At 36.6% G+C, this 24462-nt stretch overlaps 1 protein-coding gene and 1 long non-coding RNA gene across 2 annotated transcripts in view; one reads left to right on the top strand and one right to left on the bottom strand.

The window, feature by feature from the left end:
* Window positions 1-7205: 7205 nt before the first annotated feature.
* The window catches only part of SYT10 (synaptotagmin 10), a 36259-nt gene continuing 19002 nt past the window's right edge, over window positions 7206-24462 (bottom strand). The window contains exons 3-7 of the mRNA XM_062616490.1: window positions 22814-23375; window positions 10653-10773; window positions 10184-10355; window positions 8570-8699; window positions 7206-7497 (exon numbers count right to left, since the gene is read on the bottom strand). Of these exons, the coding sequence (XP_062472474.1) occupies window positions 7426-7497; window positions 8570-8699; window positions 10184-10355; window positions 10653-10773; window positions 22814-23375 (1057 nt within the window). The 3' untranslated portion in view covers window positions 7206-7425. The remainder of the gene's footprint in view (window positions 7498-8569; window positions 8700-10183; window positions 10356-10652; window positions 10774-22813; window positions 23376-24462) is intronic.
* Window positions 7429-22903, top strand: LOC134162557 (uncharacterized). The gene is made up of 3 exons (XR_009964366.1): window positions 7429-7508; window positions 9319-9469; window positions 22727-22903. It is a non-coding gene; the product is annotated as an uncharacterized LOC134162557 (long non-coding RNA).

The raw sequence follows: 24462 nt of genomic DNA, 5'->3' as shown, positions 1-24462 counted from the left end.
CGTTCACCATCTTTTTATATTTTCCACTTTTGTTTAAGCTTTTTCCTAGCAAGCTCTTTGCATACTCAGTAGGATTTTCCCCTCCTCTCTCATATGGTGGCTCAGATGTCACAAAGATTTTATACATTTTCTTGTTCTGTCCTCTTCACTTCTGATGCAATTATCAGTCCCATAGTATATTGAAAAAACACCCCCACCCTTTATCTATTTCCTCTTGCAGACATATTCATAGAAATTTATGTTCTTCACAAAAAAAAAGCTAGCAGACCACAAGTTCTTCTCCCCTGAAATTAACCTAGAAACCATCCCAAACCCCAGATTTCTTTCTGGTGATGTTAATCTTTAGTGCTAAAATGCCTGTCTGTTATGTTGACAAGCGTTTGTTAGAACACCTCTGACACTAGGAATCACATAGGGACTAGGCAAATAGGAATTCTGAACCTGCAGAAAAACATTCTTTTATCATAAGAAACATAGCCTTTCCTTTTACCCCTAAGAGGTCTTAAGATATCGTGTCTTAAATTTACACATTATTCTACACATGAAAGCAACTTCAGGTATGCTCTAGAGCTTTATTTTTACTGAAAGTTTGATTCCCCCCCCCCCCCCCTTTTTTTTCATGGGTAGATGCACCAACTTCAGAAGTTTATATTCCTAAGGTATGAAAAGTTCCGAAACTATTTTGAAAAGCAATCCCTCCAAACATTTAAATGCTTGTATTTTGAGGGAGAAAACTGTACACATGAAAATACGTTTCTGGCACTCTTGCAATACTTTGTGTAATACATGGGTGGCAAAGCTCTCTGTGAGCTTTGAAGTTGTCATGGAATAACTTGTACCCTCATCCTTTCCTTTGTGTCTTCAGCCCTCTTTTCATGTCAGGCTTCCTGACTTCACCTATCCTGCAGAGAGGCAGAATTCACAATTCTCCTGTAATTATGCTGGGTTCTGGGACACTGTTTGTGTCTGCAGTAGCTGCGTTAACCCAGACAGTCTGAATGGATTTGCAACTTCTCTTTCAGGAAGCATGTGAATATTCCACTTCCTTAACAATAGAATTATAATTAACTATTTAAGCTTAAATATGTAAACTTAAATATTTCAAATAAATTAATTTGAAAATAGCAGTTTATATGCATATCTGTCCTGCCTCAAGCTTTCCCATGTATTAACAGTAGTGCAACCTAACTTAGTTTCTCTGTAAACAATAGCAACAGCTTGCATGCCAGCCTGCTCAGACATAAATCTTGTCCTGAAACATCTCTTGATCTTTCTTATACTTTTTTTTTTCTATGCCTGCTTGGGTTTTCAACATTTGTTATGAGATGCATTTTCAGACTGGCTGTAGAATCATTAGAATCTCCTGGGCCACCAGGATGGACATTAATGTTTTGTTAATCTAACTTTCTTCTAAGAGGCACTCCCTTGTCAAACATTTTTTTCTGCCTGTTGTTTTTTCCCCTAAAGCCTACTTACTGAATTCACCTAATTCAAGACCAATAGCCAAGTCAACATATTGTATTCATAAATTATTACAGAGCAGCTCCACTTTCATCACAGCAGCTTCCTGCAGATCCAACTTTTGGAGCACGCTGTCTTGACTTGTGTATCAGGGAGTCGATATGTCTTTCCCACTGGAGAGAACTCTGGTACTCTGATAATGTGTATAACCTGTATTTATATTTATCAGTTTTATTTTGACAATGCTTATTCTAAGGGTCTTCAACAGCACTAAAATGTTTCACCAACATGAGCTTAGCAATACAGAGTACTGTATGAAATGTACTCCCTTGGATCAGTAGTGCACCAACACTTGCCCTTAGTATGAACAAAGTAAATAGCCCTCTTGATGGTAGAGTGCAAAGCTTTAATCGATTTTTCCTGTTCTAAAAATTCAACTAGCTTTGTACCCCCCAGATGATTGAGTCTGATGTAACATAAGAGTCATGGTCTATACTTCGGTCGAAAAATTTTACATAGCAATATCAGAGCTCTTCTCTGAGCCAGTAAAGGAAAGGTTTCCCAGCAACAGCAACATTGTAGAGGTACTATCAGATAAAACATAAAATCACAGCCCTGAGCACTTCCTATCATCAAACATCCCCTAACACTCAGCACAAGATTGAAGGTTAGCTCTATTTTCCTGGCCAGATTCCCCTGCGATATTTAAATCCCACCTGCAGCTTCCCTTTCTCTTAGAGTTCCAGATCTTGGTCTCCTGTGTGCAGTTAAAAACTGCCGGTTTCCAGCTGGGGCTACAGAAAATGGGAATTGTGCAGAAGATATTTATACATTTGGGTGAGTAAAGAAAACAAAACCCACACTTTTGAAATTAAGGCATTATTTGCCTTGGAAATGGCAAATGGCTGTGATCAGCACCTCAATTAGCTCCTCTGCCTAATGCTGACTCCTCTTCAGGAACTCCCCTTTTTCTTCCTGCTTTATAGTACAAAAAAAAAAAAAAAAAAAAAAAAAGAAAAGTGATATGAATATTTTAATGTTTATCAGTTTTGAAAGGAGGCTTTTCATTTCAGAGTGTTCGCAGTAGCATTGAATAGCTTTGTGTCTACTGCCACATTTTCCTTTGTCTTTCTTAGCTCTGCACTCTGCTCTGTGCCATGATTTAGGTATTTTCTGACAAGAGAGCTCAGTTTAGAGCAGCAAGCCTCAGAAACTAAGTGAAAGTGAATCTTGAGCAAAGGGTTAAACTGAATCTCAGCTGTTGTGTGAATAAGAAAGAAAATTTTCCATCCAAACGTGCATTAATAGTCATGTCATATACAATCTACTTTATTCATACTTTGGATGGTCTAACAGATACTATGTGAACTTCGTCCAAAAGTCACCTCACTGTCTAATTAACATATAAGTCATATTTTAAAAACTGCAAAATTTACAAGCATATACATTTGTAGAAATAATGGCATATGAACTTTTCAGGTCAATGAACTGTCCGGTATTTATTTATCCAGTATTTATCATAAACTGAAACATATTTCTCATTAGACATGGGTGATCTGTTGTGATAGAAGTGCTGAATAATAATGATCATACATTTTGCAAGTGCAAGTACTTGTATGTGCAAATCTAGGTTTTTGCATGCTCTAATAAGGTGATTTTCAAATTTTGAGGCACATTCATGGGTTTCTGAGAAATTTTACATTTTCAGCAGGAGAACTCTGTTATTGAGTTATAAAATAATTCCCCTTTTAAATGTTTACATACCTTAAAAATATAGTCAAAGGATTTCAGAGGTATAAAGCTTGTTAAATTAATGGAGTTGTAATAAAAAGCTAGTACCTATAAAAGTTTCTAAGATATAAGCAGTTAATTAAAAAAGTATAGCAAAATAAGTTTGGAAATAAACTATCATGTATTTGTTGTGTACCATCATCTTAAAAACTTTCAAAAAGATCACACTGAAGCCAATTAAAAAAACTAAGGAATAGGACAAATGGATGGATCAGAGAAGTCTTTTTTTGAAACTTGAAGTTTTCTTAATATTGCTCAAAAAATGCATATATAAAAGAAATTAAGAAATAATTGTTTTGCCTTTGCAAAAAGTCAACCTAATGAAAACATTTCATGTTTGTTCCAAATTTTCTTCAAAAATATTGAATGTAGTTGTGATTCTTTAAGAAAAATACATTGTTTTGTTACTTATATATAAGAAATCAAAATAACTCTGTAGATTGAAGAAGAAATTTGGTTGGGGACCTTTTTTCCTGATAGAATAAGTTTTGTTGTATTTTAATGGCTCTGGTCACTTTTTCTGTCCCTGACCAATATACACATCCCTGAAATATGTATATGGTTCTTTCAGTGCTTGCTAGAAGCATAAAGCCAGATGGGATTACTGATTTCTGAATGTCGGATGATCATAAGATACTGCAGAGAAGGAAAGTTACTTCCTGGACATCTCTTCATGAAATGAAGATAAGCGATGCAGCTATCCCTACACCTTTTGGCCAAGACTCCACAGTTTCATAGTTCTACTTTTTTAAGGCCATGAGTCACATTTCAGCACTGTAGAAAAAGTAAGGGTCAGGTCTCTACTGCTTAACCGAAACCCAGTATAGACAAAAGATGGTGGGAAAAAGATGGTTACTTGCTAGGAGTGAGAGGAAGAGCTATATTGGTAGGAGTATGCAATACGGTGATCTAAAGTTGAGTTCATGGAGTACAATATGTGACTTACATCTTACTGAGCATTTGCTCACCAATGCTACTCTGCAGTGTGAAAGTATAAAAAAACTCTGCAGTGCTAAGTACGATTACTATTAAATACTGTTATTATTTCCAGCAAATAATAAAAAAGACTTAGGCTTTTAGGAGTGCCAGTTTTTCACACTGCTGTAGAAGTACTACAATAGATTTTACACCAACCGCTTGCAGTTTTGATTTTGCTCAAATTAGGCTAATGCTTGTGATACGGCAGAAATGTGGATAAGCAACAAAAAAACCCCAACAACATTCAGGATGGGAGCAGGGAGTTTACAACTTCTCCAAATTAAAATATTTTAAATGTCTTAATAAAGAGAAACATAAAGCAACATATTCATTAACTAAAACTGTGCTAAGCTTTTACTTTGTGCTTCTGTGATTACACTCAGAGAGTAACTTTTGGACCAGGCTCTGATGACAATGGGTTAGTTATGCTAAATACACACCCTATTTTGTAAGGTAGCTAAGGAAGCAGTGGGAGAAAAAAAATAATCTTTTGCATTAATTATATTAATCACTGGTAAGGGACTAAAAATAATTAATTAGGGGATCATTTAAGTTAGATGTTCTGATAATTTTGCAGCCTGATTTTTCCTAGATGCAGAGCACCCATAAATCAAGTTTAGATAAAGAAGTCAGTCACTACTGTTAATAACAATACCAAAAGTAACACAACAAGAGGGCACAAACTGAGCTATTATTCCTTTGGTGTTTGATAGCAATTTAAATTTAAGAAAACAAATACTGAAATACCTTAATACTCATTATGAAACATACAGGATAGTCATAGAGAACAATGAAATAGTTAAAAAGATGTTGCTCATTGCTGAACACTTATGCTACATTTGATCATGAAGTTGTTAGCTTTTTGGATATCAGGTGCAAAAAAGTGCAAAGAATATTTTAGTTAACTGTTACAGTACCACATTACAAAAAGTATTTTCTAGGCCACAAAGGTCACTGCTGATACCATTTATATTAAGATAAATATATACACAAAATAGTTTTTCAGTCTCCACATATATAGATATATATATATATCTTTCATGTCAATCTTGCAAAATCATGATGAAAATTATCTAGGCCACAGAATCTCAGGATGATAACAACAATGGAAGGGAAGAAGCCCACAGAGGAGAACTTGTTCTCCTATTTAAAAATTACCCAGAGCAAATGGAGGAATGAAATTCTGCAAGGCTGCTCTGTATTTATGGTGATGAAAATACAGCCTTGAGCAGGGAGGATCAGTGTTCAGAGTTACCAACCCTCTCTGGGAAAAACTGTTTCTGCCTATAGACCACGAATAGAAACCTGGAACACAATTTATTTATTTGCTTGCTGGAATTTTAAGACCAGCCTTCCTAACTTTTGTGGAGCAGTTAAGACACTTCAAGGCATATTTGCCTACCTTAGAGGTTAATTAATGGACTGGAGGCACTGGATCTGCATAAAAGCATTGTGTGTCAACCAGGCCAAACTAACCAAGCCAAAATGGTTCTTCCGAAGCCTGTCTAAACTGCTTTTTCCCTTTATAACTAGATTAATTCTCACAAACTCTTCTATTATCATAAACCAATCTTCCACTGGCATTTTTCTCATGTACACTTCTGTAAAAACACTGTTTTGGAAAATATTATCTATCTTCTCAGTTTTCTTTATACTTTACAAAAAAGCCACCACCTCAACTCTTTTCCAGTTGCAGTTCAGCTCTCAAAATCTGAGTCGCAGTCATGAAGTCTTTGCTATGCTCTTCACAGACAAAACACCCCAACCAACCGACCACCAGCAACAGAAAACCAACAACCAGAAAAAAGAAAGAAAATAACTATTCAATTGAAGTAAGCTTCAGTGTTGAAATGAGCTAAATCCACGAAATATGTAGTTCTCTTCTAGTTTTTAAAGCAGCTCACTTCAGCCAATACATTTTTGTATTTGCTGTCACTGTGTAGTCTAGTAAATGAGTTTACTAGTTCATAAAATTGTTACAGTTCAATTATATTGACAGAAAACATATCTCAAATTCATATTTAGCATAGAATACTAGAGGCATCGAGCCGGGGACCAGAAACTATTGCATGTGAGCTGTGCACTTAGTCAAAATAACTTCAAAGAAATCTAATACTGTCACACTAAATCCAGAATCAGAAAAATGTTATGAAAAATTGCAGTTTTTCATAAAATTTTTTAACAGCTAAAAGTCATTATATCAATTCCTTTAAGGTGTTTTCACATCTACAGTTTGACCTCCGTGAAGACCAAGTAAGGACTGCATGATGCTAGTGGCAAATGAGCTGCTTCAAAGGGGCTGGATGCACCTTCTCAGGAGACACCTATGTCTGTGGAGCTGCATCAACTTCCAGACAACTCACTGCAGACACATTAGCTTTCCAGATCAATACCTGTACATGTGCTGTTCAGTGTCATGCAGAGACATCCGAGCTAGCTCTTCATCAGCCAGTGGGTAGCTGAAGTAAAACAGCCTGGCTGTTTTGGTGAACAGGCTAACAGGTTCTTCTAGGGCAGCCAGCATCTTGATTGCTGGAAGATTGTAACTGCACAGATCCAGTTGTAAGACCTGTTCCAAAGGCTGAACTAAAACCCAGGTGAAGCCAATAGGGTCCTTCTCATTGGCTTCAGTGGGCTTTTGAGCAGCCCTTCCTCCCTGCCCAAGGGATGAATTGATCTTCAAACACCCAAAATGTGACAACAGTTGTTTTTTTCATGCAATATTCAGTTTGAATTATTATTTTGAGAAATTACACAGGATGTAGTGCAATTTAGAAGAAATTTACTACATTAGCTATACATGACTATTTGCTCTCTCTCAAAAGAATTAGGCATTACAAGCTGCAATGAGTGGTTTTGAATTGCTTGAGAGATTAATTTTTTTTCTGATTTCTTTGTCTATGCAAATATATAGGTCATATCAAAGCACTGCTTGGATATGACGCTGGACACATGTCAGCAAGAAAACAGGTAAATGAATTTGTATGAGGAAAGCTTATATTTGGCTCAATTCAACTTCATTCATACATTAAGAAATTATTATAAACTGTAATAGAATACTTAGAATAGGAAAAATGTATTTTAATAAAAAAATATGGATACAGTTCATCTGCAGAAGCCAAACCTTCTGTTTATGTAAGATGTGAGCTACAAGGGAGCTTTGGACACTAAACATGATGAATCCACTCTTGGTCCCTAGGGTGTAAGCGGTGGTTTTGGTGATGAACAAGATCCCTGGCTATCAAAACTGGTTGCTCTGCCAGGTAACTGCAAGAAAAGTGTTAAATGTTAGCATATCACAATCATTTCAGAGGATGAGAGACTCCCTCAAAGAACCCAAATCAAATCTAAACCCTTTCTTGATCAAAGTCTCCAGCAGAACTACTAATGGGAAGAAAAATCCTAAAGTGAACTAAAAATGACTCAGTCATTTCAGAGGAGTGGGTTTATTTCACTAATTGGGGGTGGTACCTCTGTTTCCCAATTTACATAATCCAGACAGAGCCACGCACCTGTAAAAATAGGTTTCTTTGCTGCATTGATTCGATTTAGTTGCACTCATACTATTCTTTAGGTGTTTTCTGCTGGGCTTTTTCTACCTGTCACTGGACATACTGTGCAGTCATGTCCAATGCAGTGGGGAAAACAAAATGGCCCATAATGCCTCAGACAGGAACTCATTTTTCTGCAGAGGTTGCTTTTGGTAAGAGCTAAGCAGTGTGTCGTCTGTGTCCCAAAACACTGCCGTCTGCTTCTTGAGTCTTCAAATGAATCTTTCCGAATCCAAAGCTGTGAGCATTTTGCATACAGAAAACCAGTAAGATATGGCTGCAGCAGGTTGAAGAGGGAGTCCAAGCCCACAAATTTGTAGGTATAATTACTCATGCACTTGAATAAGCTTCCAGTAAGTGCCTGGTCGAGTAACTCTGGAGGTATCTGCTGGTATGTTGCCTTAATTTAGCCTAATTAGCAGGCCAGCTTCAGATTAATATTTTAGCAACATATCTGATCATGTTAAAGATTTTTGAAGAGGAAAGGATTTCTTCTGAAATATTTGCAAATGATCTCTTCTAAGTGGATATATGTTCCTTATCATAATTTCTGGAAATTTATTATGTCTTTATTTAATCTTATAATGCCATCAGTGCAGCATGGAAACTTTTGAAATGGCACACTTAAGTAACCAATAAACCCATGTAACTAAATTTAGGTTGTGCTAAGGATCATAGAGCTTCTCCTTAGAGACTTCACCGATTTTCATGATTTTTAGAAGCACGGAAGCATGAGAGAGGCAGAACATTCAGTATACTGAGAAGCAGGAAATTTGGCTACTTCTTACCTCTAGTAGTGGATGCCAGTGTGTTATTGGTTTACGTGGGTAAGCCAACATTTCATTCCAGTGGTCTCTTCCAAGCCCTTCAGCATCAATTCCTGTCCGACATACCCCAATGACCTCATTGTGCCCTACTCTGAGAATTGAAGAAAGGCAATTTTTTAAAAAATAAAACCAGTTTTAGTAATATCTGATGTAATTCAGTGTACTGGTTTAGTGCAGCACAGAATACATGCACAAAGTTTCCACATTATCTATCACAGATATTAGTTTTAGCAGTAGCATAGTAATATTATGGTCTAAAATGGTAGTGTCAAAAAACCTCCAGCCACTACATGCTTCTAGTAGCTATAAAAATTGCAATGAAGACTTAACCCTTGCCATTAAAACGTTACAACCCAAAGAATACAAGGAGAGAAACGGAGCGTAATGCACCAAATGATCTAGAAGGAAAGCATGCTGAAATTTTGTCAAGAGGAAGGTGAAAGAAAATAGTGCAGAATACATTTCCTGCTTCAAATCCTTCAGATGTTATTTCACACTCTATTTTCCAGCTGTTACTGTTGTCATCATTGGAACTTCAGTCAGAATTGTGAAAGGCAAGAGGCATTGCCATGACAGGCTATGCCTTAATACTTCATACTGCTGGCAGTGCCATACAGACTTGTTGAGGAATTCCAGAAAATAATTTCTGTACCTTTCCCATATGTACGTTAGAATGTTTCCTAACTTTCTCTTACCAAATACTTTGAAAGGAGCAGCTGAAGAGACTGAAAGTGTGCAGGCTGCTGTTCTTTTCTCTTCCCAACGGCACCATAGTGCCCTTTCACATCTGACTGAGAAAGTCTTCCTGACAGAAGTTGGAGGACAATCAGAAATCTAATGGCAAGGAAAAGCAATCTGAAGGTTTGTGTTACTAAATTTGACTTTCCTTGTTTATTTGCCCTGCAATCTCAAGAGCTCACTACTAATAGCACTTGAATGAAGCAGACTTGGCTTGGGCTTGATTCTGTCAGTCACTGTCTAGTTTAACCTAAAGTCCTTGAACATCTCTAAGTAGGAATCTCTTCCTGAAGAGTTCTCGGTGAGGACATAGAAAATTGAGGCTCAGATGTTTTATCAACCAGGGCTGAACCCAAAGGTTACAAAGATTCTCTATTGACTCAAATGAAGAATTAATTATTACTTAATTCAATGAGGCAATTAGCATCTAATTCTATTTTAGTAATCCTTTTTTTTTTTTTTTTTTAAGTTCAAATATGTGCCATTTAAATAGAAATTAGAAGTGTGAGAGACTTTTTTAAACTGGGAGACATATGTGATTTATAAAGATTTTACATAGTCCAGCCACCAGATGGGGAAAGAAATGTATGCCAAGGCTAGTGGCCCGTAAGAAGTTTAAGACATGTTTCTTCTGCATCACATTTATTTATGACACAGATAAAATGGCTTGAGCTCTAAAAGGTGTGGGAGCTTTAAACCTCTACTTCCTTTTAAAGCAAAAGACCCAAAGGCTTTATCTTTTGTGACACTAAGTTCAGGGAGATGGAATGCAGTTGCTTGCAATGATCAGGTAACTTCTCACTGAAGATTAATGGCAAGAAAGCAAACTGTGCTTACCGATCGTAATCCATCACTGCAATGGAGAGGCTGACCTGGTCCACATTCTCTGGAGGGATATCAAAGATGATGGCCTCATTATAAACGGGATTGAGCGTGTTTTTCTTTGTGGTAGTCTTCCGCTTTTTCAGTCTTCGCCCCTCACACATCAGTGACACTTTGACATATGGATCTGAGTAACAGACAATCAGTTGCGTGCATTTGGACTCAAAGTCATTTAAATGTGTAGTATAAGAGCAATATATTTTTTGTAGGAATGTCATATGAATAAAACAATGCAAAAGAAAAACACGGGCATTCTGAATAAGACATGGTGACTGCCAGACCAAAGACAGCCAGTAGATCTGAATAGTGTCTATACCCATTCTCCTGCTTCTTCCATTTCACAACAATGTTAAGCACACAAAACCCAAGGAGTTCTTATTTGTCCCCTTCTTGCCTGCCTTCTTATTAAAAAAAGTAGATTCACCTGATGCGCCAGTTATGTCCATTGCTTTGAGATTCCTACATTTGATGACAGTTAATGTCATTCTCCCGGCAGTAGGCAAATAACAAAGGGAAAACATGATCTCACCCAAATCTATGCTCTCCTGAAAAAGAAAATAAATGATTAGCAATCTGACCATACTGCCAATAATTCAGTTCAGATCTCGCAGAAACTTAGAATTTCTTTTTTAACATGAAGAGACTTGTTTTGCAGCCTCAGGTGCTTCTGAGGATGTCACAACCAGTGTCCAGAAATTATTTCTATAAAATACTGAAAGGGTGCCAACAGGATAATATTTTAGTGACAGGATTTAGAATTACCAAATAGAGAAATTATTAAAAAGCAGAACCAAAACTTTCTGGATTCCTGATATGTTTGTGTTGTATTCACATAAATGAAAAGGTACGGAATGTGGAAAGTCAATTTCTGCTCTTGAAAAGACTCAAACTCCATTATTTCCAATAGAAAGAAATTTGGTGGGATATTTAGATCACATACATTTACATTACTTTTAGCCACTGGAATTTATGTAGGAGATATATTCCTGCACATATGTATGCATATAAAAAGTTTATCCTGTCTAAGTGCTTTGAAAAGATGAATGTGCTGGTAAAAGCTGCTAGTTTTATTGCTCTTACTGTGCTTTGAGGGGGGCTGCTCTGGAAGAAAAGCAAAATAATGAGTAGCACCTACAACTTCCCTGGCCCAACAGCAATTTTTTTGAAGATAACATATTTGGAAAGATGGATAAGGTCCATGTGGATCTTGATAATCCTCACAAAGAGATAGTTTCTATGTTGAGACAATGTGCTGTGAATTCATATAATATCATGTTGCTGTACAATACAGATGCTGCAAAGTTTCAGAAATGTAATCTAAGGAAGAGAGGTTCCATCAATTCTTATTTCTTCTTTTCTCACAGTTATATAATTATCCTAATACTACAAAAGTTTACTTGTTGAGTTGCTAGTTATGTCCTAAATTGTTCCTTTTAAATATAACCCCAAAGAAAAGAAAGTTGCATATTAAAAACAACTTAGGATTTTTAAATACAAGCTTACAAGGAGCGTGTAAGGAAGTCACTTCTGTATGGCAGCCACTCTCAAGCATGCTTATGTGATTGCAAAGGACTTTCTCTGACCTACTACTAAAAGGTTTATTTTTAATATCTCAGGTCCAATATTTTATCTGTTAAAACTATAGCTACCCTGAGAGTACAAATTTGTTTGAAAACTGCTCTATTTATAGTACAGCTGCTCTAACATCAGAAGGCAAGTGTGATAAATCTTTAAATGATACAGTATGATTGCTGCATAGATGATAAATGCATTACTTACAGTTATAAGACAGACTGGGACTTACTCCTCACATTTAGCTGCTTATTTGAACATTTTTATTGACTTTATTTGGCTTAATATTCTGCCTAAATTAAAATAAGCACTTCAGATCTTTCTTGATTAAAGATGGACTTCATCACATGCTTCAGGGAGGTATTGTTGTTTGTTTATTTAGGGTTTATTTTTGTCATTTGTTCTGTTTTTTTTTCTTTTTTTCCCTGCTTTTCAGTCTTTAGATTGAAGAATGCAGTCTTAGAATAGCTTTAAATTCTCCGTTGCACTGTTAATGAAATATTGACTTTTGTGTAGCTTGGTCAACTCACATGTTCAGTCATTTTTCTAGGATTCTGTTCTGAGAATTAGTAGATTGATAAGCATGTGAACATGTACTGTGGGCAAATTTCATGCTTGTCAGGATTTCAGGATTTCAGATTGCTCAGGATTTCAAAATGATTTAGCTCATTCAGTCCACATAGGATAAATACAGCTATTTGACATCTCCTTAGCTCAAGTCCCGTACATTGCCACACACAACACAGAGTTTTGTGCCACAGAGTACATTAATAAATTCACTTTTCTATTCCAGAAAATATAAATAAAACTTGAAAAAATGAAGTGTAGTTCTTTTCACTCATTTGTTAAAGTTGCAAGTGCTCTCTATTTTGTCATATCTGAAATCTCTTTAAAGCACAGCTTCTGTTATGAGCATTACTTTCTGAATTCAGAGTCTGATTGTTGTTCCTCATATCCATATGCCAAAGAGATCTCGCTTTATTGTTTGAAAAGGAAATAATGTTACCCCACATCCAGTGTTTCAAAGCTTAAGGTCTATGTTGAGAAAGGTGATGAAGATGGGCTGGATCATAAAACACAATGGCCAGCTCATGAAAGGGACTAATTCTTTGTTTTTCAGCGAAATTACTTATATAAGTGAATAGAGAAAAAATATTTTTTGCAAGATGTGAGTATGAACTTGAGTATTCTATTATTTCTTTCTCAAGAGAAATTGGGTAAACACTCAAAGGTTTGGGTTAGCTCAAATGATAAACGAGAATACAGGCAGAGCTATTTATCATCACTTTTATACTTTAAGAGAAGCATTATTCAAAAGACTTGAAAACTCCATATGGTGGTTACTTTACAATAGTTTTTTGAAAAGCAGAGAAAAGCATCAATGCTTAACAAAATGGCAAGCATTTGATGCTTATGCTCAGTCCTTTCTTTCCTTTCTGAACACTATGTACTGAAGACATATTGGAAAAAAAGCTTGGAAAATCCCCTGCAATCAAATCTAGTGTTTCTGACTGTGCAATGAATAAGCAATATGACTTAACGCAAAAAGAAATTCTTGATCAACGAATGGGTCCAAGCACAGCAGACTGCTCAAAGGGCAGATATACTGAAGTTTACCAAAGTTCTGTAACCTGTGTATTGACTACTCAGTCTGACATGGTAAGGTATGATTTTAGGATTAGGAAAAGGCTCTCTATCACACCACTGTTTATGCAGGCATTTTCTGACACTTAACACCTGGAAAAAATGTGGCTTGTGCTGCCCTGAAAGGCCTGATTTTCTTATTATAGAACGACAGTCATTTAGCTCTGTCCACCAATTCAATAGACAAATTCTGCAATACACCAGAATAGACATTATTTTAAATAAACAGTCCTACCTATATCAGAGATATTTGAGTCATTCATTGTGATTTCAATGGGCTGGAAATAAAAGTAGTAGTTACCCTGCAGTAATCTGTAGATACCATTTAACTCTACTCCTGGTGGAGAGAACTGGCCATCATAGAATGCCATCACAGACTTGGATTTCCCATGGTCCCCAGATTGAGTTAAAATAAATGTTTGCTCAGAATCCTTCAAAGAACTCTGATATTTTTATATCTTTTTAATTTAATTTGGTACTAGTTGTGGCATCTGATGTTTGCTGACAGTTTTGTAGACAGTATCTTTTCGCTTAGTAAGGAGTAGAAATTCCAAGTACTTTTACTTAGTTTCTACTTTTAGTATCTCCTGAAGTTGGTTATGTTTGAGTGAACTGATTATATTTTATTAGGACCTCTACAAGTCATAGGGCAACTGGGGATTAAGGCATTAAAATGCATCATTAAAATAAATATTCTTTGGAAAACAATCACACAGGCTAACGCCCGAGACTTACAATCTTTCAAATGTTGTTTTGAAGGATTAATATTCTGCATATATATGATAGCAGCAGAAACTTGAACAGGGATATCACCATTTCCCCCCATGCACTTTTTTGTTAACTTGAGAACTACAGGTTCATTAATTTGGGGCCGAAAATATAGGTTCAGAGCTAAATAATGAACAAAGTAAGGTTCAGCATTTAAGCTTCTCATGGCAGTCTTTCTCTGTCTACCACATTGTTTATAATGAGTAGCATTTTTAAATGCCCTGGATCCTTCAGTATTATTGATTTTAATTGAGATTTAAAAATAGAATTTAATTACTTCAGAATCCCAGTGCTCCAGCAAATTCATATTTTTCTCACTTTATAATACACTAGATAACTAAGTTCACACAAATCATCTGAGAGGAACCATTGAATTCAAGCAAATCTGAAGACACCTAGGCACAAGCCACCCTCAACAGTCATGTCTGCATTACAGCAATCATGTCTGCATTACAGTCCACCTCAAACAAAACACAGCTCAGAAGACACAAGCCTAGACTGGGTGGTTGCGATCCATACAGATTTTTAACTATGCTTCACAGCGTCTTACATGTATCGTATATTCACCTAGAACCGTGCCTTATTTAGGTAACTCACATGAAAATTTCCCTCTTTTTTAGGCCTATTATGAGTCTTTTTCTTCTTAAATTAAACTTAGATTTCAATTAACAGCTAGCTTTAAAGATGTTTGTAATGATTCCCCCCACTGACTTCCAATAACAGGTAAAATAGCATCAAGCATAGAGGCACTAATGCAAAAGGAAGCATTTGTTGGTACTCTATGTTTCTTTCATTTATTTCCCTTTTGTGTACACAAGCTGTCATACAGTACTAAGGAACTGGAAAGGTGGCAAGTGCTATACCAGCTTCAGTTACTTTTATGGCTCTCAGTTTACCTTCCTATCCAACCCATTTTCTGGTACAGCAACGCTAGAATAAAATAAAACAAAGAAAACACTGATCTTAAATGTGTATGTCAGCTATTGAGATGACCTTGGGTTTTTTAGCTATAGAATACAGATTCTTCAGATAGATAGCGTTAATTCTCATCCCACACAAGCAATCACACCCGGATGAATGTGCTAATAATATTTTCCATTAGGTTACCATGGATCTATCCACATTGCCTGCTTTAGGGACTCTTGGAGAATCAGGTGTTGGCAAAGTTAGATGAAAAAAAGGTCCTTATTCTATTATTTTTATTATTAGACCAAATGGACAGCAGTGCTCTCATTTTCACATTTATGCCTCTAGAAGTAGCATCATTTCTACAGAGGCTGTGATCCCTCTGCACAATGCGTATACACAGGGTAGTGATGTGAGGATTAGTATGAAGCCCTTGTAGGAGAGCACCAATTAGGTTGACTGAGTTTTAGAACTGTTGCTGCTGGAGAAAGCTTTGCTGTTTTGTTATTCTAATTAACTTTCCCATTTGTTTCCATTAAATTCAATAGAAGAGACAACTTCTAGCTAGGAACCTCTGCAAATTCAGTGAGGAAGTTAAGACAGAGATCCTTCCATGTTCAGGATAGTCTCTTCACCCTTAATCCTGAACTGAACAGGAAAAATTATTTATTGTCTATACTGACAGTGTAAGAACTTTCGTAGTCTCCCTCCTATGCTCCAAGATCTTAACTAGTTTCCTATGCTAGCAGGAATAAAAAGCTCATAGGGAGCTCATATTTGAAATAAGGCGTCATTTTTGCACCATTTTTTGATCACAAATGAGCTCTAGGCAATTTTTTTTACTGATGTTTGTGTCTGTTTCTTTTCCCATAGATTTTTAAATTTTGCAATTAAAAAAGTCTTAAAAGAGCAACTCTTTATGGATTCTTACAATGAGCTATATAAATGTTACTGGAACTAAAGAATTTATACACTTTTATTATTACCATTAATATCCATAGTTAAAATAAATATTTGTGTAATTAATACTGCATTAGAAATTAAATTCCCTCAGAAACTTCCTTGTTGCTATTTTATGACTCAAGTTATCATAATTCACAGTATTTTAATTCCTAATCTCAATTTTAATATCCAAAACTACTTTCCTATTAATTATAATTTAAATGGTGTTTCAAAAATTGATTGCATATGACAGTAGTGTAGCAAAACTATCGAGGGTGGCATGAATTTATCTTTTACTTGATTCCTAAACAAATGATTTGCAATTTTTTTCTTTTAATTTTCCTGCTGTATTTTGAGTAAGCATCTTTACTAACTAATAATATTTTCTAGATATCAAAGAAGTTATCCAGGCATTTACATTCCTACACTTTTAGCTGCTTCCTTTGGTCACAGAAAATTGCTTTTCTGTATAGTATGCAAATGTAAAGAAAAATGCAGTGGCAGAATCGGACCTTTGGATTACTTGGGTACTGCAGAAATATAATTTTCCTAAAGGAAAGATTTTTCTCTTTTTTTCTCTTGTTCTGTTTAGAAACATACTGTACATATTCCTGCTTTCCAATAAAAACTACTGACCTCAAGTTTCAAGAATCAGGGATAAAATAAAACATCATGATAAATGTTGGGCATTGGATGGAAAGAAGAGGCAAACCTGTTCCCTCACACAGTTAGTTAAGAATGCATTAAGATGTTCGTGTTTTGAGATATAGCTTAAGAGTTGAAAGAATAATAGTAAAAAGCCATATATAAACCTACCAATCTGCCTGTTTTCTCATCTATGCATTTAGAATTTGATGGTATTTAAGCTATCACAGGAGCTATCAAGAGTTACATGAAGAGAACTGGAGAGCTAATTTAACCACCTTTCAAAGGGATTTTACTTTGGAAACCTTGCCCCCACAGCTAATATTTATCTTCCTCTCCTGTTATTCTTTGCATATCAAATGCAGATCTTTTTGTTCCTCCCAGCACCACTTACTGATTGAGCTGCTGTCCTGGGAAATGAATCAATGAAGTTTGTGTTTGTTCTTGCCTCTGCGGAAGACAGTGGAAGCAGTGGGGCCTGTTGCTCTATAATGACTGCATCTTCTGCTTGTGGAGGCCTAATGCCTGTTTTTGCCAATCAGACATTCTGATTGCTCTGGTTCACAGTTGCTGATTGCAGTCCTGATTGCATAGAGAGGGCTCCCTGAGAAAGCATGCTGAGTCCAGCAAGCTGAATGCTCTCAGTAGCGCCTTGGGAAGCCTCCTGGATGCTTCTTTTGTTACTCCCGCTGTACATAACCATCTGTCTTGTGCACCAGGGAGGTAGTTTCATCTTGCCAGGCAGAAAGGAAGCCCATTCCTGCTTCAGAAGAGCTGAGAACAGAGGTACTTCTGTGAACTAACTGTAGCATCTACCAGCACATAAATGAACCAAAACATATTCGGCTTCCTGCATAAAGAAGCTGTTCTGAAGCAGCAATGCATTGACTGCAAAGAGACAATTTGCAGTGAGAAACTCAGAGAGCACTTAGGACATAGCACGTCAGTCAAGGGTTGCACCTTAGTATAGCTGCCATGGTACTGCCTGGATGCAGAGATATTAACTTCCCTCGAGGAAACCATTTTCCCATTTTCAAGGTAGACTGAAAGTAGCAGTTTGCCTCTAGCAAAGCAGAATATTAAAATAATTTGTCCTTTCAAACTAAAAGAAATGGTCAATAATAATACAAATCTTTCCTGCTTTCAGTAATGGGTCAGAAACCTATTCTTTCTCCATTGTCTTTTCTAGTTATCACTCTGACACAAAGTAGTCCCAAAACTAATGATAAGCCTCAATACGTTTCTGGAAAGACTGACCTAGAGTATTCGCTCATCTACTCAGGAGCAGGTAATCACGTGAAATCTTTATACTGCTGGCCTTGAGTGGAAATTACAAATGCCAGTGACTCAGCTTTAAAAATGCTATTCTCTCTATAGAGATGGTAAATGTTTGTATACTGACAAGTTTTTACTCTTCCACGCCTCTTTAACATTGGGTTAAAGCTTTTATGTACACTTCCAGAAGCATCCATTCTGAAGGACTAGGCTAGCAAGTTAGGATGACTAACTGTAGGGCATAGTCCACCACATTTCTGGTGATAAAACATTTCCTGATAGTGTTACTCTTTGAACACTAAGAAATAGGACAATCCTTACAATGCGGCCTCAACATTTGACTACCATAAGACATACCTTTTTCAGCCCTACTATTGCCTTACTCAGTGTACAGTCTAGTGTGCCATTTTTTGTCCACTTACGAAATAGTGAACTATGGAGAAAACTAAGCAAAAGATAATGCCTGTAATTGCTCTGGGTGCACTGCAGAGGTGGGCTTCATTCTTGTTTGGTCAGGAAGTCAGAAGAATCTCCATCTATAACAGGCAGGATTACCTGTGTGACATTCTACTCTGGCAAGTTTTGAGACAAATTAACTGAGACAAATGTTACTGTCCCGCTTATTAAAAAAAGAGGTATTTAAGCACTTCTGTCCTTTCCAGCAACCCTATTCACTTGTATGCCAAGCACTTTAGAAACTGCAATCACACATCATGGGCATCACATGCAGTGTGTGTCCTTACAAAACCTCCTTTTATATCCCACTTCACAAATGAGAAAGCTGTATCAGTGAAATGTCTGGTGTCAGAAAACTAAATAATAATCAAGTTCCATCTGTCTACATGAGATAATTCAAGAGGCTACAAATACATGACAGCTCCATGACTAACACCCTCAAGACTACTGAGGTGGAAATGGCTTTCATTTAAATTCTGGGCCCTATTTTTTTTTTTTTTTCCAGTTGCATAGTTTCCTATAACTGGTTCCCTAACAGAGCTCACAGATTTTTTAGGCAATGATTTTCAAAGCAATCAATCATTTTTAAAAGGATAATGGGAAGTTAATAAACTTTTATACCCAGGTGTTAAGATCACTAGAGGTTTTTTTTTTTTGTCTAAACATATTTACAACACTGAATATTTGCACTAGTGCTTGTTAACTATTCCAATGCATGAGTTTTCTTTTTAAAATATTTTTAAAGTATGTGGTATATATTGACAGTAGCAAAACATCAGAAATGTATGCAAAACTCACAAGCCCTTTACAAAAGCATAAGCTAGGTATGTTGACTAACAATCCATTTGATGCTGTTTGTCTCTGATGTTATGAATTAACTATTATTAGTGTATTAAGACTTACAGTATTCCAATGTACTGAACAACCTTCACAGGTGGTGCAAAGCTCCATCTTGAGGTTTGGGGTTTTTGTTTGGGTTTTTTTTTTTCAATTAATCAAACGAACAGAAGTAAATGATGGATTATTTATTGAAAACTCACCCATATATAAGCAAAATTTGGGAGTATTAATATAATATGATAGCTAGGATACTTCTTTTCCACAACTGATTTTATACCAAATTTACCTTGATAGTTTCACATTAAGAAATTGAGGTCCTTTAGCACTTACAATAGGCACATGCTACATGGTATATACAATAGCTGTAGGTTTTCGAGATGTTATATAACAGAGAAACGATGATATGAATGAAAAGTTAAAAGGAAAAAAAACTCCAAACTAACAAAGATGAATCAATTCCAACAACTGAAAACCATACGGATAAAAATGAGGGTGTGTGAGGGCCAATCCTGCACTTCTACAAAATAGTTTCAAACTACTATTATGAGAAAAAACAAAACAAGTATTCAAACTGTAGATTTCAACAATCATTGATTTTATGGCCAACAGGACTCAGTGCAATCACCCAGTCTGATTTTTTCCTCAGACCAAGTATTTCCTGTAACAAATAAAAACTCCTTAAAGATGTACAAGCAAACCTTGTTAAATTATGTTAACTACTGATGAAGAATCTTTGCATAGTAGAGAATCTCCTGATCTCCTGAGGTAACTGCCTTCACTAGTAAAATGTTGTCGCTCCTTTCCTTGGTAAATCTGTCTAGTAGGTGTTCAACTCCAGGACTGCAGAAAATTGTGTCATAAAAATGGGTTCTTTCCAACCAGGTAAAAGGAATGATTTTTTACCCTCACTCTACTTTCTGTATAGAAGATTATTGACTACGAAAGAGATGTAAAAGACTCAAAGCTGAGGAGAGGCTACTTCTGCTGTTTTATGAGTTTTGGACTAATCCTTTGATCTATTGCTACCATCTATCACAAGGAAACCACTGGGTGTAGAAATCATGACTGAACAAAGGGCTTGAGAGAACATACAACAAAACAGAGCAGAGGCAAAGAGCAAAAAAAGCATAAGAGAAATAAATCTGCAGAATGGCAGCTTGGTTCCTGCACTCTACAGTGCAAGTAAGGACCTTCCCACTGAGACAGCCAGTTTGGCTTTTAAAGATTCTTTATGAACACCAAAGTATGCCTGCCTGGAGTACAATTACTTTTCACTAACTGTAGAACCAGCTGGATCTTTTCTTTTCCAGGCTTAATCCAAGTCTGTTGACTCTGCCAAGCATTAGTTATATATTTAATTGCTAGTTAGCAACTTTGGCAAACTTTAGATCTGGTGCTTAAGACTGTAATTCCCCGTTGATTAACATTTTATGTACTGTTTATTCCTGTGCAGGATTGACTCCCTCATCTTACGACTTCTGAAATGGCACAACTAGAAACTTTTGTTACTAACCAATTTTAATCTACATGAAACAGCTAAGTAAGACACAAAGCAGCACATTGCACATATAGTAAAAAGACATAGGAAGGTTTCATTTTGTCAAGAAAAAAATATCAATTCAATCAGTTTCTCACACAATTTTCTGGGAACAGTGTAAGGGTTGTGAAAGCTGGTGTGGTCACCCCATACTTACTAGAAGATACCTCAACGTTACGTGTTTATTGTTAATAGCTTACGTGGAGACAACTTACTCATACACACTCAAACCTGTAAACTATACTGGCTGAAAGGCTGAAATGTAAAACCTTCATGCTTTCTCTTAAATTTCAACACCAGCAGAGTGAGTTAAGCACTATAACTGCATATAGTAATTAAAGTACTTAAGCATTTTTAGCCTCTCTGTCTTCCTTCACAAGATTCCCAACCTACTATATTCTTCCTCAGTGAGGAAGAAACTTCAATTAGAATTCAGCACCAAGATTAGCAACCATTCCCATTCAGATGTATATTAGTATCTCTCCAGACTGTATAATGTGGTAGGGCATTTTGATCTGCTCAAAACTGGTGATGAACAGTCCAGGGATTCTAATTTGCTGAAACCATTCTATCAGTGAAAAATGTCATACACACACGTCGCACAGGACCAGTGAGCATTTAAATCATTATTAAAGTGTTAAAGATAATATAAAATCTAGAAGAAATCTAAAAAAAATGTTACCGGGCTATTATTCCAAGGCCTTAAACACAGACACAATTCTCCGCTTGAGAACACAGTTCTTCAATTTACCCGAAATCAGAGCTCAATTAAACTAAGCATACACAGAAACAATTTTCTGAAGGTGTGCCAAAGGCTATTCATACCAATTTGGTAGACCCAGAAAGTAAAATAAATAGCCATTTTTAGAAATTCACATTCAAAAACTGTCTCCACTATGCTCCGCTCCCTAATATATCTCATTTCTTCTTTCTCATGCTCAAACTGGAAAGGAAATACCAGTCTGTGTCTTTATAGTTATGCAGACCTAAACTTCCATGTCTAGCAGGAATGAACAGCATGAAAACTTTCAGGGAAAAAAGGCTCTGCTGAAGGGGTCGTATGAACCTTCTGTGGCTGAAGCAGTGTCTACTACTGCTCTGTCCTTTGTGTAAGTCCAGCCCATGCTCAAACCCAGAGATGACTCGGACATTTCCACAGAACATGGGATGGGAAAACTTGTATATAAATCGCATAGTAGTTAAAAAGAAACAACAAAATCAAAACAAAAACCAAACCAAACCAACCAAAAACCCCAAAACAAACCAAAGCAACAGCCCACACCATACCATAACTCCCCTCCCCCCCCCAGTTGTAGACAAAGATGAGTTTGGATTTCAAGGTTAATAAATATAATGTTTGGAGACTGGAGGTTTTCCCGCAGGTAGCCTGTTATCCATCCTGTCATCAGTGCACTGGCCTCCTTTTCTTGCTTGCAACAATAAACAAATGATTTCTGTTTCCTAACTCTATTTACTTGTGCCTCTTGAGTTTTGCTAGTAACCAGCAGCAATGCAGATACATTTACTGAGGACCCTAACCACAGGGCAGACAGCAAAGAACATTTTAGACTTTAGACAAGCATTTTTAGCCTTTCTCTCTTCCTTCACAAGATTCCCAACTTACGAAAATTTGCTATGAAGAGCAGAATGGGCCCTGTTCCCAAATATGTAGTCATTTTAAAGGACAGGGTATTTTGCGAACAGGAAAACATTAATTGTTCTTGGTAAGTAGTGACTTTCATGATGTAGTATTTAATTAACAAACCTAATTTATATATGCATAGTGAGCCGTAACGGTGACGGTATGTTCCCAGAAGATTTTATTAGTAATTAAATTTTATAGCTTCCTAAGCATCTTTTTCCCTACGTTCACAGGAAATTATTGACAACTTTTTTTCTTTTTTTCGTTCCAGACTCTGTTGATAAACAGGATGCTCTGCCACAAACTACAAAAAAGACATAAAAATATTATGTTAATGCTTTTGGAACACATTACTTACGGTGGTGGCACAGTGGATGTCTTTCCATACATTGGCTTCCCTGGAGAGATCTGAGACTTCAAAAAGGTTATCAAGAATAACTTCCCCAATCATGTCATGTCTAGAAAATCTGTCAAAATCATAAACACTGAAATGCAATTTCCTGTTGCTGAGTTGATCATAGGCTACAGGAAACTGAAAGGTTTCATCAAAGACAGGATTTAATGTCTTTCTGTGAACTCGTGTCTGAAACTTCTTTTTCCTATCTGGGAGCAGATAAATCTTAACGTAGGGGTCAGATGTTCCTGTGAAGTCTTTAGCAGGCAGATCTAAGGCTTTGACAATTGTGACAGCCAGAAGTTCATTCTCATAATCATACCGGAGAGTGAAGTTAAGTTTTCCACATGTTTTCACATCTTGTTGCCCATCAGAATCCACAGACTTCTGTTTGTAGAGTTCCGGTTTTATTCTCCCAATGCTGGTTGTCGTCTCTCCCCTTTGCAAAATCGGGTCTGTCCCCATGTTAAAATCAACACTGGACACTTGCATCTGCCTTGGCAAGTGCCTCCTGAAAGAATTGTGCCTGCACACATACACACACACACAGAATGGGCCACGGTTATCTCTGGGAAAAGACTTGGCTATTACTAAGTAGAAAATACAAGAACAAAATAGTAAATGTTCCTCTCTTTAGAATAATTTAAAAATACCTTCCCTTCTCTCCCATTCCCCCCAGATACTTCTAGTGTTAAAATAGCCTTCAGAATAATCATTCAGAATAAACTTCTTAACTTCTTGGTCTGAGAGACACCCAGTGTCCTCACAATTCATATGCTTATAACCTTATTTTCAGGCTATGCAGCTGAAACTTAATTCAGGTTCTTTCACAGAACAAGCTGACAGTTCCAACATTGCTTGATCCCACTGTGCTAGGGCTTGAGTAAAGCACAGTCAGGCATAAAAAAATTACTTTCAGAATTGTATTTCCTGGTTTCTGGAGGCATTCCATGGTGGTTTTCTAATTAAATATTTACCAAGCTTCACACTGATCACTGTGAAAGGCACCTGAAAAGGCCATGCAGAACTATGTCTGGGGCTTTTCAGCACAGTTCTTTGCCATCCTACATTTTATATACACCCGCTTGGTATTTGCTACACAGAGGTACAGGTTGCCTTCTCCAGTCCTACTTGGAATATTTTGTTCTGGCTGCAATGCATTTCAAAGTTCTGGTCAACATTTTTCTGTGATAGCTTTTTTCCATCTGTTCTCACACTCTGCCATGTGGTGTATTAGAAAGCTGATTCTTATGCCCCTAGCAAGAATCAGCATGTTTAAATCCTCCTAATTCTGAATTCAGTGTTGCATATGTATTTATCGTGACTCATGAACCTCAACAGAAATGTGTGCCTTTCCTACCAAGAGTGAAATCAAACCCCTGGCATGCAATACAGCCTTACAGCAGGATGACAACACTGGTCAAAAAGCTTTGTAGAATTAATCATCAGCAGATGGATTATGACCACACTGTCCGGTTTATTTTTTGGACATTTTCATACTTCTTTGGTACTTCACTACTCCAACAATCTGTACTGAAAAAGCTCACTACCTCCTCCAGTGAGCATGCTTAGTTGCCATTAAAAAACAATTTAATTGTCAGACTTTCCTGTGC

Source organism: Pezoporus occidentalis, unplaced genomic scaffold, assembly GCF_034315485.1.
Source record: "Pezoporus occidentalis ecotype Australia unplaced genomic scaffold, CSIRO_AGI_Poc_V1 ctg19, whole genome shotgun sequence".
Lineage (NCBI taxonomy): Eukaryota > Metazoa > Chordata > Aves > Psittaciformes > Psittacidae > Pezoporus > Pezoporus occidentalis.
This window is presented reverse-complemented; position numbering and strand designations above follow the sequence as displayed.